A 21,418-nucleotide genomic window follows, 5' to 3' on the forward strand; every position below is an offset into this window, starting at 1 on the left:
ATGAACTGTTTTATTAGCTGATCTGACCTCTACTTGTATTAGAGTCAAGCTTGTGACTTCAGTGATAACCCATGGTTTATTGCCTTATATTCCTGTTCCTCCTATAAACCCTGAGATGCATGGTCCAGATTTTATTTCCCTTCTGTGCCACCAGACAAATTGTGTGCTGAGTTCAAACATTAACACTTTGTAAATTCACTTAAAGCAAAGAAGTCAAGCTGAAAACAAGCAAGCAAACAAACAAAAACCCCAACAAACCCCCCACCCAAACAAACAAACAAAAAACCCAACCCCACAAAAATCACAGCTCTTTTTGTGTAACAGAACCCATATTCATCTTGATGGCCTAGGACATCTACTCAGCTTGGTGGGTGTCACTGAGAAAGTTAACAGCTCTTTTACTTGGAAACTGAGCATGTAACTTCATGTGGATGTTGTGGGTGACAGCAGACATAGGGTTCTGCCAGCCTGCATGCAGAGGAACTCTTAATTTTCAGAAGAGGACTTGCAGAGCTGGCATGATGTTGTAATCTACAACAGCTAGATTTGCACAGTTTTGAATGTCTTAGAAAGTACACTGTTAAACTGAGATAAATGTTGTCATGTCTGAGGTCTTGCACTGTAGCATTGCTATTTCATCAATTTCTTGAAGAGAATACTCAACTGGGCAATTCTGATTTAAGCTCCTGAATTCAAGGAGTTGTAGCCTAAGGCAGAGCTTAATTTAGGAGTTTTTAAAAGAAGGCTTAACCAACTATGAGACTTAAAGTCCAAGGAGAAAGGTGAATTCTCTGTGTGTTACCTTCAGGAACATCTTCATTCACAGCCTGTCCTTGTAAGAGAGGTGCTTCAGCCCTCTGAGCATTTTCGTGCCCCTCCTCTGGACCTGATCCAGCAGGTCAATGTCCTTCTTGTGTTGGGGGCCCCAGAGTTGGACACTGTACTGCAGGTGAGGGCTCTCCAAAGCAGAATAGAGGGCCACAATCACCTCTCTCAATCTGCTGGCCATCCTTCTTTTGATGCAGCCCAGGATGTGATTTGCTTTCTGGGCTGCAAGTGAACATTCTTGTCTCATGTCCAGATTCTGGTCCACCAGTACCCCCAAGTCCATTTTTGCACGGCTGCTCTCCATCTCATCAGTCCCCTGCCTGTATTGATATTGAGGATTGCCACAACTCAGGTGCAGAACCTTGCCTTTCACCTTACTGAACCTCATGAGATTCTCTTTCGCTCACTTCTCTAATCACACAGGTGATTTATGACACAGTGGAGGGTGCAGCCCACATCTCCCAGGTCCCATAATAGCAACTGCATAACCACCCTTTGCTTTCACAGCCTGCCATGCTCCATTTGTGCTGTTAGAAAGCACAGTGGTGGGAAAGCCACCAGCAGAAGTACATTGCAGAGGGCAAGTAGTAAGATGGATCCTGAGGCTCAGGCGTCCCTGGCTGCTATTTTATGCTGGTTCTAATCAGGCTCTGCTGAAAGGCAATTTTTGGATTTCATTGTTTGTGCAGTGCTCATGGATGCGGCACCTGGTACATGTCTCATCCAATTTGAAAGCAAATCTGTCTCACAGGTCTTGGTTGCTGGAATGGCTGACAGGGAAAAGCAGGCTGGAGTCCTGTGTTGATGTGAAAAGGGCTAGATGAAAAAGACACGTTACAGCTTACAGAGCTACATCACTAAGGAGCACATTTGCAGGCAGGACTATATGTTCCTCTGGGTGTCCAGGTGCTATCCCTTTGGGGACTGATTTCTATCAGACTAGCTATTTAAAATTCTAGTTGGTTCTGATCTAGCTGGGAGTGTCCCAGCTTGCTGCAGGGAGGCTTGACCAGATGACCTCCAGAGGTCCCTTCCAACCCAGTGCATGCTATGATTCTGTGATTATTCAACCCCACAAGGAATTTTCTAGAGTTCTTAGAAAAGAGGAATTATGAGGGGATGCTTTCAGGTGATCCAGGAACTACAATCACCAGGTCGAGGGAGATTTTCTTCCCCCTCTACTCTGCCCTGGTGAGGCCTCATCAGGAGTATTGCATCCAGTTCCAAGCTCTCCACTTGATGAAAGACAAAGAGAAAGTCCAGTGGAGAGCCACTATGATGATTAGGGAACTGGAATATCTACCTTATGAGGAAAGGCTGGGGCTTTATGAGAGAGCTGGGGCTGTTTAGCCTGGAGGAGGCTGAGGGGGTATCTCCTTAATACTTATCAACATCTAAAGGGTTGATGTCTGGAGAACAGGAGACTCTTCTCAGTAGTGCCCAGTCACAGGACAAGGGGCAATGGACACAAACTAGGAGACAAGAGGTTTTGTGTAAACATAAGGAAACAAAACCCTTTACTTTCAGAGTGGCAGAACACTGGAACAGGCTGCCCAGAAAGGTGGTGGAGTATCCTTCTCTGGAGGCATTCAAAACCTTCCTGGGTGTGTTCCTGTGTGGTTTACACTGGGTGAGCCTGCTCTAGAAGGGGAATTGGACTAGATGTCTGATTTTCACTTCCAACCCCCACCACCATTCTGTGATTCCCATCAGATCCTGAAATCAGAAACATGGGTTGTCCCCACACTGCATTTCCCAAGGGAGCCCTAGGTATCTAGAGAGGTTTTTCACAATTGGCAGAGACCAGGATTATGTGACATGTTTTTAGTATGTGTCCTAGTCCCCTCAATCCCACACACTGTAAGTTATTTTTATAGGAAAAGACAACTGCACTTCAAGAGGGTGTCCTCTGTTTCAGTGCAATGGTTACTGGTCAATCATTTGAGCCAATTCAATGACTGTGCTTTGCAAATACCTTTCACAGTCTCCATTGCCTTATAAATCTGTAAGTAAGAATAAATATATAACTTACCACTCAGCTGCACTTCTGCAGGATGCAATAAAAGCAGCAAAGGAAGGAGGAGGTAAAGTGAAATGCTCCTGAGAGGGCACACGTTCCTTCTGCTCTGTGGCATGTCAACTCCTCTCTGCTCAGCAAAGCAGAAGCTGACATCAGGCTCCTGGCTATACAGAGGGGTGAAGAGCAAAACATCGATGGTAACTGCACAGCAAATGACTACAAGTCTACTTGGTATAAAGTGAAGCAAACACTGAAAAGTCATCTGTGGTCCATCCAGTGGGCTACACTGTCTCAAAGTGCCCAAGATTAAGTGTTTCAGAGTAGCCACGCAGATGGAAGGGTATTTTAAACTTCACAGCAGATTTGCACTCCCTCTCTAATATTAGAGGTCAGCTCAAAGCCTGAAATCGTGGTTCAGACTCTTCCAAAAAATGTTTTATCCCAAATTGCTAAACCACTCATGACAGTGTTTTATCCATACAGATGTCTGATCCCTTTGCTCATTTTGCCAAATATCACAGACCAACAACATCCAGTGACAGTGAGCCCTGCATTTTAATTAACCTTTTGTAAAATAGATTTCCTTTGATCAGGTTTTGAAGTATTGCTTCAATATGATATTGAACATCTTCTCCTGGAGTGAAGCAAGTGGGATTTTTGGGGGGGAGGAGAGCTGCTGGTAAACTAGAGAGTCATGTTTTATAGAACTTGAAAACAAAGGAGCTAAAGAGGTATCGAATCTACCAAGCACTGTGATGAAATTTGTGGTTGGTTTCAGCAAAATATGGGGATGAGGAAAAATGCAGCTACTGCCCATTAGTGGTGGAAACCCAGAGACACCAACACTGTGTTCAGGCACGTTGGTGCCATTGCAAAACACAAAACACTCTTCAGATGTTTAACCTCCATCCTGTGTGCAGCTGAGTGAAACAAAAAGAACACTACTGCCTGGCAGGTGTATTGGGCAGCGTTACAGAATCACAGAATCACCAAGGCTGGAGGACACCTCAAAGATCATCAAGTCCAACCTGTCACCACAGACCCCATGACTAAACCATGGCACCAAGTGCCACATCCAATCTCCATTGGGATGCCTGTTCCTTCAAAACCAGATTTTGGTGCACCTGTAGTTACTCTTACATGGTTTTATTCCATACCTCCCTATGTCTATGCCAGTTACAATGGCAGGTTCAATGGCAGTATCTAAGGGTATGGGTACCTCATTTCTGCCAGTATCATGTGAAAATAGAAGAGATCTTATTAATGTTTACAAATATCTGAAAGGTGTGCATCAAGAAGAAAGGGCCAGTTTCTTTTCCATGGTGCCCTGTGATAGGACAAAGGGCAATGGATACAAACTGGAAGTTCCACCTGAGCATGAGGAACATCTTCTTTATTGTAAGGGTGACAGAGCACTGGAACAGGCTGCCCAAAGAGGTTGTGGAGTCTCCATCTCTAGAGACTTTCAAGGCCTGTCTGGACATGTTCCTCTGTGACCTGCCCTAGGTGATCCTGCTTTGGCAGGGCAGTTGGACTTTATGACCTCCAGAGGTACTTTCCAACCCCTATCATTCTATGATTCTATGAAAATGGTTAATTTGGGGGTTGATGGTGGTCCTTGTTTTAGGAGCATGCCATCTGTTTATAAGGACTTAGTTACTCACCCAATTAGATGGCACTCAAGAACACATAGTCTAGCTCCTGGGTGTTGTAGGACCAATAAAACTGTAGATGTGCACAGCAAAAAGCTTCCTCTGGCTTGTGTTTATAGGAGCTCTTAACCAAACCCTTACATCAAGCAGTGTCTCTACAGTAGTCCTAGTGATTGCAATGGCACTACTCAAGTAGTAACTCAGTGTGAATAAGGGTATCCATCTGGTCCTTAGAGATGTAGCTGCATCAGTTGAAGGATCTGTCAAGCGTTCCCCAAACAGTCTGTGCACATAGACATACAGGCCAGCACAAAATGAGGCCAGGGAGTCTGCTGCTAGAGTGACAGCCAGAAGAATCTGAGCAATAGATAAAGACTCTGTTACAATCCAAGAGGGGTTCCCCAGTGTAATCAGGAAGTGCACTGCTATGTGATTAAGAAAATTAATTAGAAGTAAATGTTTAGGGAGTGGAGGTTGAAGATGCGTTGCAGCTCTGTCTTGTCTAGCCCTGTGGTACTTTAAAGATCTGCTGGTGGTATAACTGATTTTACAGTCTCTCTGAATGAGCTGTAGTCACAGACTCCTCTATTGACCACTTCAGTGGCATGGGGCATTATTTACTACGTACCTGAGAATACCTCAGCCTGCTAAAATCGACAGCGAAACGTTGCTGATCCCTTTTTGCTCAGGACACTGAACCTCGTTGCTTCAGACAGGTCCATTCATCTTCTGAGTTGTGATTAAGCTGTCTCCATCCACCCATGCAATGATCTTGAGTTCAGGAGTGGAAGCATTTCTTCATCAAGCACCTCCAAGCCAATTAGCACTATATTACCAGCAAATTTTAAATGACATGAAGGAAACCTAATCAACAGTATTTTACTTACACTTTTTTTCCCTCCCCAGGAATCCCAAACTGGAAGTGTCCATTCAGAGTAAAACAAAGTTGAAACAAACAAACCAACCCCAAAAAAAAAATCACACTCCTGGGATTTGATTGAATTTCATCTGTTCTATGTGTAGGGATTTAGGGAGGCAATATGCTGATTGACAAATGTAATGATCTTTCAAGACATGCTCATGTGTAAGATGTTCCCAACACCTTCCTGGTCTTAAAAAAAAAATAATCAAACATCCCTACTGACAATAGAACATCACTTTTACATAGCTCCACAGAGTGGTGATAGGATATCAGGTACTGAAGAACAACATTGGACAGAATAACTGGAATAGTGTTGGACAGAGTTGGTTCAAGGAACGAGAACAAGAGGACACAGTCTCAAGTTGCACCAGGGGAAGTTTAGACTCGAGGTGAGGAGAAAGTTCTTCACAGAGAGAGTTGTTAGCCATTGGAATGTGCTGCCCAGGGAGGTGGTGGAGGCACCATCCCTGGAGATGTTCAAGAGGGAATTGGACGTGGCACTTGGTGCCATGGTCTAGTAGTCATGAGGTGTTGGGTGACAGGTTGGACTTGATGATCTTTGAGGTCTTTTCCAACTTTATTGATTCTATGATTCTAAGGGGTCACTGGGATCCCCTAGCATGCAGAACTCATAGATATTTGCCACTGAGTCATCTGTATTGAGCTCCTACACATGAGCAGCAGTTCTTTTGGGGGTCAGATTGCAGGCTACACTTCACCATGGAGATCTACCCCTTAGAGTGCTCCATCTCACCCAGACTTTCTGTATTTCTGGCATGTGAACATTTGAATTTATTTCGTATAGTGCCATAACTTCCAGAGGGGGAACAGAGAGGCACCTTCTCTTTCATCTCACCTCTGGGCTAGGCAGTAGAGCCCCTCCTGACACAGTATCTAAAGAGAAGAGAGCTTGAAGCAATGCTTCTCACATCTATCTTAGAGAAGTGCTTAAACCATTACACCACCATCTATGGGGGATGTGGAACAGTGAAAGTACAGGAAAACAACTCTTCCATAGACAGACTGAAGCAGTGCTGTCACTGTGTTTCAAAATGAACTGGGTCCTCCTGAGATGCTTTAGGCATTCTCAGACATGCCTCTTGGACTGAGCCTCTCAGAGGATTCTTTTCTAGACAATCATATAGTATGTGGAATCTGGCTAGCCTTCAGTCTGAGCTAGATGATAAAACCTGAAAACTGGCAAAACTTCAATATTTCTGCACACAGGTTTCAGGGACCTCAGCAGCTCTGGTACAAAACCTGCAGCACTTCTGGGTGGAGGTAGCCAGCAGCTGGACATAGGCAAGTCTGAGCCAGTGTAGCTTTGGAGTCGGGGTCTAAATGCAGTCGAGGCACAGCTTAAATGAATGCCCCAAGGAAACCCTAGAAGTAACTAATGAAGAAAACTGAACCTTAGCCTCCTAACTGAGAAGGCTGCACTTAACCTTTCTGCTAGCTTGACAGATTGTGCAGGAAATCCCTGGTGGGACCCACATCATTTTTAAAGCCATAATACTCTTCTGATTAATCATGTTACTGGTGCCACCATACAATGTAAGGCATCAACTGTGAAATTCATTTTCTTTTCTCTCCCCATGAAGCTCGTTCATTGTTTGTGCTCCACTCAGCTTGGACTGGAGTAAAATTTGGTTAGATAATGTCTTGTGGGAAGCTTTCATGCAACAGACCAGCACATCTGAAACTCAAGCATTATCAGCATGTATAACAGCACAGACACACAAAAAATCCCAACCCCAAACTGAGATGAGTTCAAATTAAATTAACAAGTTGAAGGCTGGCACTCTCTGCTGGAATCAACTTCATTGTTATTATGTTCACATCTGCTGCTTCAGACAGCTCCTTCTCTCAGGATTTTGTCTTAAGGTGCTTTACAAATTAGAGGTCAGGGTGGTACTATATAATTTTCTCATTTTTCCTTTAGTCTCCTTCTGTTTGATTAATTCCATGCTGACTCTTTCTGAAAGGGGAAATATTTTCCTACTTTGCTGTATTCGTAGTGACCATCTTTCAGGCAAGACTTCTCCAGGAGAAGATGCCACCCAAGGCAGAGTATCTTTCACATGACAAAACTTTCATGCTGAAACAGCCCCCAGGGGGAGGATCATAGAATGATAAAGTTGTTTCAGTTGGAAACGACCTCTAAGATCATCAAGTCTGACTGACAGACAAACACCACCACAGTCATTAAACCATGTCCCATAGTGCCAAGTCTTGAACAGCTCAAGGGACAGTGGCTCTACCACTTCCCTGGGGAACCTATTCCAATGCCTGACCACTCTTTCAGTAAGGAATTTTTTTCTGATATGCTATATAAATCTCTCCCAGCACAACTCCAGGCCATTTCCTTTCATTCTATCACCTGATACTTGAGAGAAGAGGCCAACACCCACCTCAATCCCACCTCCTTTCAGGGAGCTGTAGAGAGCAATGAGGTCTTCCTTCAGCCTCCTCTTCTCCAGACTAAACAATCTGAGTTCACTCAGCTTGTTCTCATAAGACCTGTTCTCCAGACCTTCGTCCACTGGCTTTGTTGCCCTTCTCTGGACACTCTACAGCAACTTGATGTCTTTCTTACAGTGAGGGGCGCAAGGGATATCCCATGGGATGCCGCAACACTGGTCACCACCAGCAATCAGTCCTGTGTTTGACAAGGACTGCATTTCCTGAGCTCAAACTGCCTGCAGATTAATGAGCAAGTATGATGAGCTTTTAAGCCAAAGCAAGACACAATTTGCAATAAATTGTGTTGGTCACAAAGTCCCTTTAAAGTCCCAAGAGACCATACCTGCTTCAGCATGTGTGCTGGGTAAATTTACACAGCAGCCTAAGAGTGTGATTAGCACCTGAGAATACACACACAGTTTTACAAACACATAGAGCTAAGCTGGCTTAGTGCTTGTGCCAGGTATCTTACTGATATCAATTATCACATAAGCCTATTTAAATAAAGGGAAAGTTATTCTTTTCCACTCAAGCCTACAGGGATGACCTTCTCATTCTCTACAACTACCTCAAAGGAGACTGCAGTGAGGTGGGGGTCTGTTTCTTCTCCGTAGTAACAAACAGCAGGACAAGAGGAAATGGCCTCCAGTTGCAGCAGGGGAGGTTTAGGTCAGATATTAGAAGAAAATTCTTCACTGAAAGGTTTCTCAAACACTGAAATAGAGTCCCCAGGGAGGTGGTTGGATCCCCATCCCTGAAAGTGTCCCTGGTGGCACTGAGGGACATTGTTTAGCGCCAGAGCTGGTAGAGGTAGATAATGGTTGGACTCAATCTTAGAGCTCTTTTCCAACCAAAATGATTCTATGATTCTATGATTCGATTCTATGACATACAACATTAACGTTTGTGTATCAGGAGAGCTGGCTAGTTAGGTAGTTAGGGAGTGCAGAGAAAACAAGACACAGAAATGGAAAATCTCTGGAAAGTCCAAATCCTGTGCTTTCTGTAGCTAAACTGTGGCAAAAAGATTCCATTCATTATTAAAAGCAGCACTGATAATTTTGTAATCAAAGCAATGTCACACTACCCTGTCTACTCTTTTTCCCTTAAAAGCTTCAGCAGACCTAGCAGTAGCCTGGCTTCTTTCAGAGATGTGAAAGACAAGGAGAGCTAAGGGTACCTAGTAACAAACCAGTTTCTTTGCTTTTGTGTCTAAATACAGACTCTCACTTGTGTGAAGGTCAGTTGCTTGTTTACTCTTCATGGTCTGCAATACCACTGCCAGAGCAGAGATATTTGTGGTGGGAAGTTCAGTACTGTCCCCATGGAGCTACACATAGAAAACACCCACTTACACTGAAATGTGTTGAATGTGCTTATGTGTTTTTAGACACAATGAAGGCATGTGTTTGGAAGGATTTGTGGTGCTTTCTACATGGGTAGCAGTTTTCTTGGGGACGCTGTCCAGCATGTACTTGTGTTATATGAGCTACTTGTATGTGGCACTGCACTTGGGTGATGTTCCTTTTGACACCTTCTCCAGCTTACTCACAGGCCTCCTTCAGGTACTGGAAGGGCACTATAAGGTCTCCCCAGGCTGAACAGCCCCAACTCTCTCAGCCTGTCCCCATAGGGGAGGTGCTCCAGCTCTCTGATCATCTTTGTGGCCCTCCTCTGAACCCCCCTCAACAGTTTGATGCCCTTCTTGTGTTGAAGGCCCCAGAACTGGAGGCAATACTCCAGGTGGGGTCTCAAGAGCAGAGTTGAAGGGCAGAATCACCTTGCTTGTCCTGCTGGTCACACTTCTTATGATGTGACCCAAAATATGGTTGGCTGTTTATTCACCTTCTTCCTGGTTGTTACCCCAGAGGTTCTTTAGTCCAGTTCCCAGATTCGTTCCTACCAATTATTTTCTGCTTCATTCTCTTTCTCTTCCAACGCAACCCTCCCTAAGAACCACACCAGCCAAGCCCTCCCACCCACACAGGCAGCTGATGCCACACTGGATGGAGGGGCTGCACTTCAGGTAAGAGCTGCATCAAAGATATCAAGGATTTCAAGGACTGAGGAAGGAGTTAACGAGTGGCCAACAGTAACAAGTGAAGTAATTTGCTCTATCTGCTCTACGTGCCAGTTATATCGAGAGAGACAGACACCATGGCAACAAAGCTTGTCAGGCAGTAGCAGGGCACTACTTGAAGATTAACTATCGCTGGGGACATCATTAGTGGTGAGGAAACTTAAAAAGCTTTGGAATTTGGGTTCTTTCTTGCACCTAGAATCTCACTGGCTTTTGTGGACTTTATTGGAATCTCAATCTCTAAGCTTAGGCTGGGATAACAATGACAGCAGGCTGGGATTTTTGGATGCGTTGTGAATAAGATGGAAAGAAAAATGATGCAGTATTTCAGAGCTTTCAGGCCTGCCAGGTTGTCTGAATTGTATGGAAATGAAGAACTAAAACAAAGCATTGAGTCAGGTTCAGTAGGATTGTCTGAAGTAAAGAATTAAAAGCAGTTTGCAAAGGACTGCTCCTTCTGTGCTACGCTGTGGATCTGATCATTATCCTGCAATGACGGAAAGGAGAGATCTCCCTCTAAATCTCCCGTTCTGGGAGAACGAGCAGGTGGCTGATAATTGCATGTATGAGGCTGATCCTTTGTATCCTCCTAGCTAACATCCCAAATCTCCATGACTCTCTTTGCACCTCATGCAGCTATTTACTCTGGCTCATAGCTGGTGTTAGGTGCTGGTGTGGTATGATTTAAACCCATGGGAAGTTCCTCTGTAGGCACCCGCAAAACAATTAGTGCATAAGGAGTTTGGAACTATGAACAGGGTCTAATGTGAATCACATTTGACAGGAGCAATGTACAGAGTTCAGGTTTTCAGTTCATGGGGCTGCAGTGCAGGTGAAAATATTTCTAGGGGAAAATAGAGAAAGGGAAGATCTGGAAAGCCATTGCAGAGCTTCCATGGGGGTCTCTTGCCCTACCTTATTTATAAGGTGCTGAGAATGTCACACAGCACATAGTGACAGGGAATGCATCACAAATTCATGAACCATTGTGATTTCCCTACATTATAACTGCCCACAACTGAGCTACTCAAATCTTATGGGACCTGCAGTGCTTCACAGCTCCAAAAATGAAGCAGAGCCAACACACAAGGTGTCAGAGTGCAGAGTCCCAAGCCCTGGCTCAGTCCACAATACCCCACTGCTTCCACGGGAGCTGCTGCAGGTGTTTTAGTCAAAAGGCATTTTAGCCTCATCAGGACTAACTGGGAGAACTGACAAGTGCAGACATAAGGACAGCTTGCAGCATAAGGAAGGAAAATAAGGTGGACATTAATCATCTTTTTGCAGATGCCTCAAGTGAAAATGAGAAGTGCATTCAATTCCATGAAAAGCCTTATTTTTGAGCTGTTGTTCTCTGAGACCTGATAGTCAAGTACTGTGCTCAAAGAAAAAAATTCAAGAGGAGGTGGCTCCTCTGGAGCTGCCTGCTTCCCAAAGATAAAGGAAGATGGAGTGCAGCACTCTGCCCATCCAGTACAGGAGGGTGAAAGTCATTGAGATAACCATGAGAATTGTTGTGGTGGAGACATCTCACTTGATGTAAAGGGAAAAGAAGTGGGAGCATGCAATAGATTTCTGCATATATTTGAGTTCTCCTAGTCTTGTGGAGAGAGGCCTCACTGTGATCATAATTGGAATGAACTCATGAATAGCACATGTGAGCAGAAAGCAAATCTGAAGCTGCAAGCTGTTAGCTCTCCCTGCTGCATGGTAAGGAAACATGTTGCATACTCAAGATACAGGGCAGGGAAGGACACATTCATCTTACTGAACAGGCAGAGCATTCACTAGAACATTCTCAACATTTTGGAGACTTCAGCTTGCCCCAGCTAGCTCTGTCTTCCAGGCAGGTAGAGGTGCATGGAGGTCTGTTGTTGGTCAGCAGTCAAATATCTACTGTGAGAAACTGATGCAATCTAAAACAACTGCATGAATGTCATGACCAGTGGTAGACACACAGCAACATCAGAGGAAAGCCCATGGCTATTTTAATCCTGCAACCTGGACTAAGCATTTATTTCTCTTTTACTGGAAGAGGACCTCTAAATGAGAGCAGTAAATACAATCTATTAGAAAGTCAGAACTGTACACTGGAACAGGTTATACATCCCATTTAGACAGACTGCCGTAGCTAAGGCAAAGAAATGTTGGGAGATGTCAAATGGAGGCTTGGGGTTTGTCACAAAGCATTCTGAGTTCTGAGGAAGCAAATGAAAGCTTTCATTCTGCTTATAGAAAGAGCTTAGCAACAAGCAGCTGTGGAGAAAGGCCCATCTTATAGCACTGAAGGGAGAGCAGGATGGAGCCTTGTCCCCACATCTGCCTTGGGGACACAAATCTCTGCCTACACTCTTTCTGCTCCCAGGGAGAAGCATCAAAGACACATCATCTTGTCAGATCATTACTACAAGCTCCAGCAATATTTTCCAATTGCTAAAAGAGACTGCTGCATTATCTTGTCTGCATTGCTCTGACCCCTTGTAATCCTGTGAAATTAAAGGCACAGATATTTTTTTTCCAAGGAAAAAGGGTTTACAAGATCTTAGGAAGGCATAGCACTGTTAGACAGTGACTATTAGCTTCAGTTTCCTTTTTAAATCATGATCTACACTAGCATGTCTCACACACACTCATGCTCCTAGACCCCTACACATCCGTTTTATGTTCTTGCCTTCACGCTTGCCTTTGTGAGCTTCTGTGGTCCAGTCACTCACCTCCTAAAACTTCAGACTCTATCTTTGGACACTGAAATACAGGTATGGACAAGCATTCATAAGAGAAGATCTTAGTTAAAATAGCTGCAGCAGCCTGCCCATTGCCTTCCATCCTGCCTTCCATTGCCTCCTCTCCCAGGAAGACTGAACCAAGACTTGTGGAGGAGTGCCATCACATTTGCCTGATTCCCTACTCATTCTCAGGGCTGTGTCCATCCCCTCATGCTCTCAGCAGCTTCATCATATGCCTCTGTGCTCCTCACCTCCAGTGTTTGCTGACACTTGGCACAGCCAAAGTGGATAACTGGCTGGGAAGAGAGGTAGCCAGAGCAGCAACACAAATTTTGCCTGTGGTCTGAGTATGGGTTTCTATCAGTGAAATGTATGCTGGATGTTGCAGGCAATGGAGATGCCATCCAAGATTTTGAACACTGCTGAAATTCAACACACCATCAGAAGCCAAACCAAAGCCCCCTGGACCCACCTGTGTTAAGTCAAAAGCTTTGACTTTTCAGCGTGACACAGAGTAACAGAGGTTGAATTTGGGTTTGATTTTTTGTTTGTAATTTTTTATTGAAGAGTGCATTTATTTTATAAATGATCTCCTATAGTTTGTAGGAGATCATTTTAGTTTTGCCAGTAACAAAACTAAGTTTCTCTCCCTGCTTTTCATAACAAGGAGAAGCCAAGCAAGAGGTTCCATTTTCAGAATAGCCTCGGTGGTCTCTGCTGAATTTATCGACCGTGGATCAAACCAGTGTGCAGCACAGCCACTGAGGAAGAAACAGAGCAAGAAGTCAGGCCATCTGGAAGGTCCACAGGATGCCAGCAGGGCACTATACCATGGCTTTGAGAGATGAAGCTGGGAAAAGCTGAATCTGAGTTTTAATCTGTTGTACATGTAGGATCCATCTGCTCTGCAACTTTGGGGACATTTATTGACACGATCAGCCTCGGACGTCACAAGTGGGGTTGCTCCAGGCTAAGCCCTGAGGTCTTTGAAAAAGTCTAGGGTCAGGGTATGCAATGTACAGTTTCAGCTAGATTTAGCTAACTGTGGCTGAGGGTCACAGGGCTTCCTAGCCATCCTCCTCCCTTCAAGACAGGCTTCAGCTGAGAGGACTAATTGGATGGCCCTCTTGGGGCCCCTTACAGCTGTTTCCTGCGATATATTTGTATTTTGCAAAGGGAAAACTCAAGTTGATTGCTTTTATTACAGCTTCAGCAGGAGAAATTTGCATTCAAAACAATGTGGGCTAAAAAAAAGAAGGAGAAGGGAAAAAAAAAGACCTGACATCTTAAAAGGTCTCTTCTAATTCTGGCAGGTTGATCAGTACACTCTCTGCCAGACAAGAACAGTTTCCTGCTGTGTATTTTCTAATGAATTGACCACTGCCCTCTAAAAGTAGACAGTGAAACACATTGCATAAGCATCTTCTGAAGCAACCTTAGGGGTTTTGAATGTATCTTTACTCTCTTTTCTTTGCTCATGTAAGGTAAAATGTTCATTCCACTAATTAGGATGAGCCTTCTGAGCTGAAGAAACTTTTCTCATAAACAAGTTTTTCCCTTTGAAGCACTATGAAGTTCACCACTTATAATAGAGAGTCTAAATCAATGTATTTTAGTGGTTTTCATGTAGCTTAACCAGATGGTGTTGCAATGTGAGCCTCACCTCAGCCAGAGAGAGCTGGATGACTCCACTCTTGTCTTTGTCCAGGAGATGGAATACTTCTGAAAAGTAGAAGAGAGGAGGGGAGAAAAATTTATATAAAACACAGTTTGGCATGTAGAGACACTGTCTGACAAAATATAGAGGTCTGGCTTTTTGCCATGATCTGCTGGAAATTTAGACTGGTTCTGTGAGATAATATTACAGCTGTTCTTCTTTCCTCCTACAAGTAATTTCTAAGCTGCCTCATGGGGTGGAATAGTCAGATCTACAGCAGCAAACTGAGAGTTGGCAGCAGGACAACTATAAATCTGATGCGGTAGCATCTGGTATGATCTGGGGACAAACCTGTAAATCAGGTCTGAGTAAGGATTATAAATGATAAATAGTACCATTTACAGGGCTGGAACAACTAGTGGGCCAGAGCACTGACCATAAAATGCAGGTAAGTGTAAAGCAGAAGAGCATGGTAGGTTATGAAAACATGTCCCCCATCCTCCATGCTCATTCAGACAGAAAGGCTTTTGCTGTTTCTCTGCAGCTTTCTCCAACAGACACCATTTTGCTGGCACTCTCATGCCAGCATGCAATTTGTTATGTTCACAGTTAAAAGATAGCAAATGCTTAATGAAACTCCAGAGTTTTCAGGGATTCCCCTTGGCTGATGAATGGAGACACTTACTGAAGAGGGCCTCCAAGCGGATCATGCAGGCCACAAAGCCATCGAAATCAATGGTCAGCTTGCTGCAGGCATAGCGGAGGACAATGCTGTGTTGCACCTGATCATTGAGCATGAAACCTGAAGATGTGGGAGGCACACAAATCACTGACACAGCAAGGAAATATGCTGTCCTTTAAGTGACTTATCCATGGAGTCCTGCAGCTGCAGGCGGACCTGGGTGAGGGACTGAAAACTGTTCTTTCCAGAAGGTCTGTTGGACTCCATCACCCACCTCTGCTGTGGGTCCTTTCCAAACCCCATTGTGTTGGGTGAAGAGAAGCATAAAGTTCTCTCACAGCATTTTGTCAGACTGCATATTTCACATTGTTTCACAGCATGACCAGTCCTGTGTTCCCCTGATAAACCCCTAATTGGAGAGTCTTGGCACTGCAGCTGAATAGCAGTGATTGCAGCAAAGCCAACTGCTCATATAACACATTGGGCTCTATTCAGGCCCATCTTGATGCTATTTCTGTCTCTGGATCGTTCACATCAACTCCACCAAGCACAAGACAAGTGCTGCTCTACATGCCTCTGAGCTGGCAAGCACAGCTCCAGAAGTGAATAGCACACATCAGAGAGGCTATCTTTCGGGCATGTCTTGATTAGGCTTGTACCTTCTCTAGTGTAGAGAAAGGTGGAGGGAGAAAATGAAGGAAGAGGATTTGGACATAGCTCTGAAAGAGCACAATTAAATTAGGAAATAATGAGTCCAAAAACAGAGCAGATAATAATCAAATGGATAAGCAATGTTCACATCATGGACAAAAGTATCAGGGGTCCGTGCTGCAGAACAGAAGAGAGGTGTTGATGTATATCACAGCAAAAGGACATAGTTACATGTGACTGTCAGGAAGGGAGGATGGCACTGTCAACACTATGGTCTAGGACACAGGAGAGAAGAAAAGCCATTAAAATGCTCCACTGCTCGTCCAGTGTTTGGTAATCTGACAGTGTCCCCTAGCATCATACTCACCTGCCTCTCTGAGGGCATTTCGCATCTCGTGGGAGTCAATGGTACCAGAGTAGTCCCTGTCCACTTTCTTATAGATTGCCTGGAACAGAAGGGAAGAAGAGAATGTGAAGATGACTTTTCGGAGGGCACCCATGCAGCAATCATAGAATTGTTTCTGTTGGGAAAGACTTCAAAGATCACTGAGTCCAACTGCCAACCTAGGACCACTGTGGCCCTTGAACCATGTCTCAAAGTGTTATGTCCACACGTTTCTTGAACACCTCCAGGGATGCCCACCTCCCTGGGCAGCCTGTTCCAATGTCTGACCACTCTTTCAGGAAAGGAATTGTTCCTAAAACCCAATCTATACCTGTGAGCACAGGCAGGAGGGCTTTGGCTTTCATAGACAGGCAACAGCAGGAGTGAAGACATGATTAACAGGAGACTCACCAGAAGTTAGCAGCCAGAATGAAATAATCAGGGCTTCTCCAGGGTTTAACCTTGGTTTGCTGTTCCACTCTGCAGCCTGTGCCCTGTCATCCTCCCTGATTGTGTGGTTACATTAGCATCAGGCAGTCATGCCTACCTCCACTGCATCCACACCATTGCTCTGCTGTGTGGGCACTGCCTGAGGTTTCTGCCAGCTAGGACAGGGACTGCTTCTTCCGGCCCAAGCTCTTATTCTTTGAAATGTTAATGAGCAAGGGAAATGTTTCAAGCAGCTACTGGCAAGCAAGCAGACTGGGAAACACATTCCCACAGGCTGGCAGCCTGCCTGCCTTCATGTTACATGGTGGCAGGCAGGCCATTGAGAAAAAATATCCTATCATTTGGCAAACACTGCAACAGACAAAGTCCATTTTGCTTAATATTTCAGACACGATGACAGATGCTTTCTACTGCCAGTAGGTTTACTATCCAGATTTAGATGCTTCCCAGACCAGCAGCTCAGACTGGAATTGGTTTGCAGGGCTTGCTCTGCTGACACCAGCCCTAGGACAGAGATGCCACTTCTTGAACCCAACATCTTTTCATGAACCTCCAGGACAGCTGATCTATGCTGACCAGCATCAGGTATGCCAGCAGCATGCTTGCCTTTGTTGTCAAACCGACCATGTCCAGATTTGTCCTTCCTTTAAACTGCTTGATTCTGGGTGAACTCTGGGGGATAGTAAAACCCCCTGCCAGAAAAATAATTCAGCACTTCCTTAAGATTTAAAAAATACTAAGTCAGGGTTTTGTAGGTCCTAAAATTGTGTGTTCCTTATTATTATTTGCTGGTGCTCAGTTGGCAACGAAATATATTGCAACAGCAGAGATATCTTCATATGAGCTTTAATAGAGCAAACAGCAGAGAGCACTGTCTTTGCCCACAATGAAAGAAGGTTAATCTGGCTTTCCATAAAGTACTGAAAATTATGGAGAGTGGTGGGGCCAAGGTTAAAGAGGATCTGCTTGTGGCCTTTCAAATCAGAGGTGTTTCTGAGGCCTGGAACAAATTCCATCCATGAGAAGGAAGGCTTCCAAGTATATCTGCCTACGGTGGTTTAACCCTGTCTCAGTTCTGGATCTCTGTTTGAGAGCTGAGAGGGAAAGGGAGACAGTCAGAAATATTATGTTACCAAATACTTTTGAATCTTCATCCAAAGTCTCTTGAATTCTCTAATTCCCAAGGTGCCGGTCCCATTGGTCTGGGAGTGTTAAGGTATGGTTCAAAAATTAGGGTTCCCCTATCATCCACAAAACAGGAATGCAACCAGCTCTGATAAAAACAAATCACCCAACACAGTGTCATCTTAATACCATGTTAGTTCTCATTTGTGATGCATCTCCATCTCATAGAGACATGCCCACAGCTTTACATTTGCTTAGCTAAAGCATGCCAAGAATTTCTAGGCTATCTGCACTCTCAAGCAATGATATATGGGATTGCTACATATATAAGCACCATTAGATGCACTCATATTTGGTACAGTTAAGAACAGATTAGAGCCCTTAGGGGAAAATAAATGTAAATAACAAACAATCAAAAAACCCACAACAGACTGGCCTTGCAGAAGACAAGTGTTAGAAACCAGAGGCAGGAACCACAAGTGAACAGAGAGAGTCAATAGTCTCCATGTCCTTCAGGGCCTTGAACATCCATTCCTATGAACAATTATGCAGAAACAGGGAGCTAGCCCCCATGGTGTTGTACTTAGTGTGTTGCCCTATTGGGTTTGGGAGACTGTGGAGTGTAGGGCAAAGCTATCACCTCTCCTAACAGCCAGTGATCCCCAAGATCCACAGCTCATCCCTGCTGACCTCAGCATGACTATGTCATGAGACCAACACTAATGCAATCCTGGCAGTGCCCCTCTTGACCCTCCCAGTGCACTGGCCACCTTCCCAGCATGTCAAAGGAGTACTGGCCAGATGTGCTGACCTCATTTTCCCTTGGCTATGCAAAACTTTTTAGGTACCACATGTCATGCAGGCTATGCAGAAGAGGAGGTGCAGCATGTATTTGTAGACTTTCCCCTCTGAACAGGCTTTCCAGCTCTGTGCTTTATATGCAATGCCTGACTTGGGGAGGGCAGTTGAGGTTTTGCTTATAACCTATCTCCTGCCAAGCATGCTGTGTATGCATTCAAAACTGCACAGGTGCATCCAGGCAGAAGGTCCCTGCTTCTTCTCCCTGCTATTTTTAGACAAAATTTTAAGCAATGAGAGATGTAGAGCAGGTGAGAGAAGCAGGAGGTAGTTAAATGGTTCAGGTTGCTGCCACCCTGAGCTGATAAAGCTGCTTGGTTGAATTGTATGCCTCCAGTAATGTGGAAGTGTAAACTCAGCCCATCTTGTCAGGAACTTTTGCAAAGGAGATCCAGAAACTTTAAAGGTGATCAAATGGCATTCAAAGGATACATCAAAAAGGCTAATCATGTCCCTGCAAGTGTTAATGCTGAATCCATCACTTTTAATATCCTTTCCTGTACAAAAAGGAAGTAAAATACTTTCAGACAAATATTTTTCTGCAGACAAGCTTGACAATATCATCCATCTTAAAACCTTGTTAGCAAGGTAAATGCTCTGCCATTTCCTCTACTATTTCCCTTCAGCTGATTAACATGGCTTTGTCAGCACAGGAGTTGGGGGTGCTGTTGGTTTTGAGTGTGGTAAGCCTCTATCTGTCCACAGAAGCAGCACATTAATATCATCCCATGACTGTCCTCCCAAGTAGGCACAGGCAGTAGAGTGCCTCTGTGGGTTATGAGCTGGCAGTGCTTGGAAATGGAGTGCCAGGTGGTATTTTTCCCTACCCTGCCCCATATTAGAGATTCAGGAAGTCAGGAGAAACACAGCTGAGGGAAGACACAAACTCAGTTTTTCATCACCCTTAGCTGATAGAGTTGGGTTTTGTTAGCAGAGACTTCATTTCTAGGTTGATGGACCCAAGCACAGACTTTCACTCTGACCAAACAGCAACCTTACGTCTCACCATTTCAGCCAGTGCCTCTCAGCTCCATGAAGTTACTTACTCTTTGCCAAAACTTTGTTTAGGATAGCTTGAAGATCAATTGCAGTCACTTCACTGTCCTGGACAGAGAACAAAACATACTTCAGGTGCAAACAGAAAATTTGAAACAAGATGTACTCCCTTGCTGCCAAACATAGAATCATTGAATCATTGAATAGTTTTGGTTGGAAAAGACCTCTAAGACCATCGGGTCCAGCCATCAGCCTAAGACTAACATGGCCATTCAACCATGTAACACATTCAGAAACTACTCTTCTGTATCTAAGGCATGTAAATGAAGGAGATCTTCAGAAACCGCGTTTCCTAGCTCTTCAAGTGGGAAATAAATTGTTTGTTAGGTGCCATGGTGATGTGACCCAGCAAATGTTGTCTATTTGACAGATTTGACTGAACTGAGTCCTCTTTCTCACCTAAAGAGGATCAGGAGAGCATTTGGGACTTTTCCAGGCTTACAGAAATTGCAACCAGGCAATACTAAAATTGCCCTCTCAAAAAGGTCTTTTTCACTAACAAGATGTTTTCCCTCTCCAAGGCCAGTGGCCACCTGTTTGTTAAGAGAAAATCTGACATGACAGCCACAGGCTAGCACAGCAGGGCTTTGTAGATACTGAGGTGTGGTGGGTTGAAACTTCCCCCCAGCATTAATTTTGCCAGACCAGATCAGTTGGAAGCAAATGAAAGCTGTATTTACAGACAAAACTACACTCTACAATAGAATGCAATGAATATGTACAAAGTATACAGGAGTTACAATATTTACAGATATTTACAATTCACAAACAACACAACAACCCTATTCAAAGAGCAGGGGAAGCTGTCTCTCTGCCTCCCCCACCCCCTGTCCATAAGGGAGAAAGGAGCAGAGGAAAAGTAGCTGTTAGACTTGACAAAAACAATGCAGCCAGGGCCAAGCAGAAGCAGGGTTAGTATCCTCTCCAGAGCAACAATGCAAGAAGAGAAGAGAAGCCTCCCAGAATGTTTTGGTACAACCAGTCTTATGGTAGATATCTCTCCAATGGAATCACTTAGAATTATCTTTATTTTCCTTTTCTCACCCAGTAGTGATTTAGTTACATTCTTTTACTTTTCTGCTCAAAATCTGTAACAAAATTTTAAAGGCATAGCCTAAAACTACCACATGAAGTTTGTCAAATACAATAAACAGAAGGTTCAGCCAATGGCTTTCCAGTTCCTGGGGGTTCAAAACAAAACAGAAGGAACTGGCCAACGAAGCAATTGTTGGAATTATATGCTAACTCCACAGATAGTTTATTTCACTGTGGGATAATATTTTTGCAGCCCTCACTCCCAAAGTTATTCCATGCCCTGCATTCCCAAGAGCGCAAATCACATTTTGCACTCGTAAGAGGAACAATTCTATAAAACTGCTCTATTGTAAAATGAATTGAACTGAAACTGTGAGTTAATAAAAGGGGAGAGCTGCCTGGTTTTTTGAAGACCAAACAGTAAAAGGAATCAGCAAGCCAAATATTTGCATAATCGTGACAGAGAGGTCGTAGTCTTTTTCCTTCACTTTAATCCACTTACCTCTCCAGAGAGCTTTTGAAACAGAGTCTTGAACTCATCATCTACATCTTTGTTATCAACGTGAGGCTACATGAAAGAGATGAACAGGAGCGTGGTTTACAAGGTGGTTCTAGAAAGCAAGCTGTGGATGTTGTAAAGTAGCTTTACAGGAGGCTATTTACAGCCACAGAAAATGACCACCTGCTCTGCAGCAATGGCAAAGCAGAGGCACTACTGAGAATCACAGAATGGTTTGAGTTGCAAGGAACTCTTAAAAGTCATCTAGTCCACCCCCCTTTCAGTGATGTCATCAACTACATCAGGTTGCTCAGAACCCCATCCAATCT

At 44.2% G+C, this 21,418-nt stretch overlaps 1 protein-coding gene across 1 annotated transcript in view; it reads right to left on the reverse strand.

The window, feature by feature from the left end:
* Nucleotides 1–13,428: 13,428 nt before the first annotated feature.
* The window catches only part of CAPN8 (calpain 8), a 34,782-nt gene continuing 26,792 nt past the window's right edge, over nucleotides 13,429–21,418 (reverse strand). The window contains exons 14-21 of the mRNA XM_009901206.2: nucleotides 21,093–21,158; nucleotides 19,546–19,603; nucleotides 18,932–18,996; nucleotides 17,650–17,718; nucleotides 16,049–16,127; nucleotides 15,034–15,150; nucleotides 14,355–14,413; nucleotides 13,429–13,452 (exon numbers count right to left, since the gene is read on the reverse strand). Coding sequence (XP_009899508.2) covers nucleotides 13,429–13,452; nucleotides 14,355–14,413; nucleotides 15,034–15,150; nucleotides 16,049–16,127; nucleotides 17,650–17,718; nucleotides 18,932–18,996; nucleotides 19,546–19,603; nucleotides 21,093–21,158 — 537 coding nt within the window. The remainder of the gene's footprint in view (nucleotides 13,453–14,354; nucleotides 14,414–15,033; nucleotides 15,151–16,048; nucleotides 16,128–17,649; nucleotides 17,719–18,931; nucleotides 18,997–19,545; nucleotides 19,604–21,092; nucleotides 21,159–21,418) is intronic.

The sequence above is a fragment of the Dryobates pubescens genome, chromosome 2 (genome assembly GCF_014839835.1).
Source record: "Dryobates pubescens isolate bDryPub1 chromosome 2, bDryPub1.pri, whole genome shotgun sequence".
NCBI lineage: Eukaryota > Metazoa > Chordata > Aves > Piciformes > Picidae > Dryobates > Dryobates pubescens.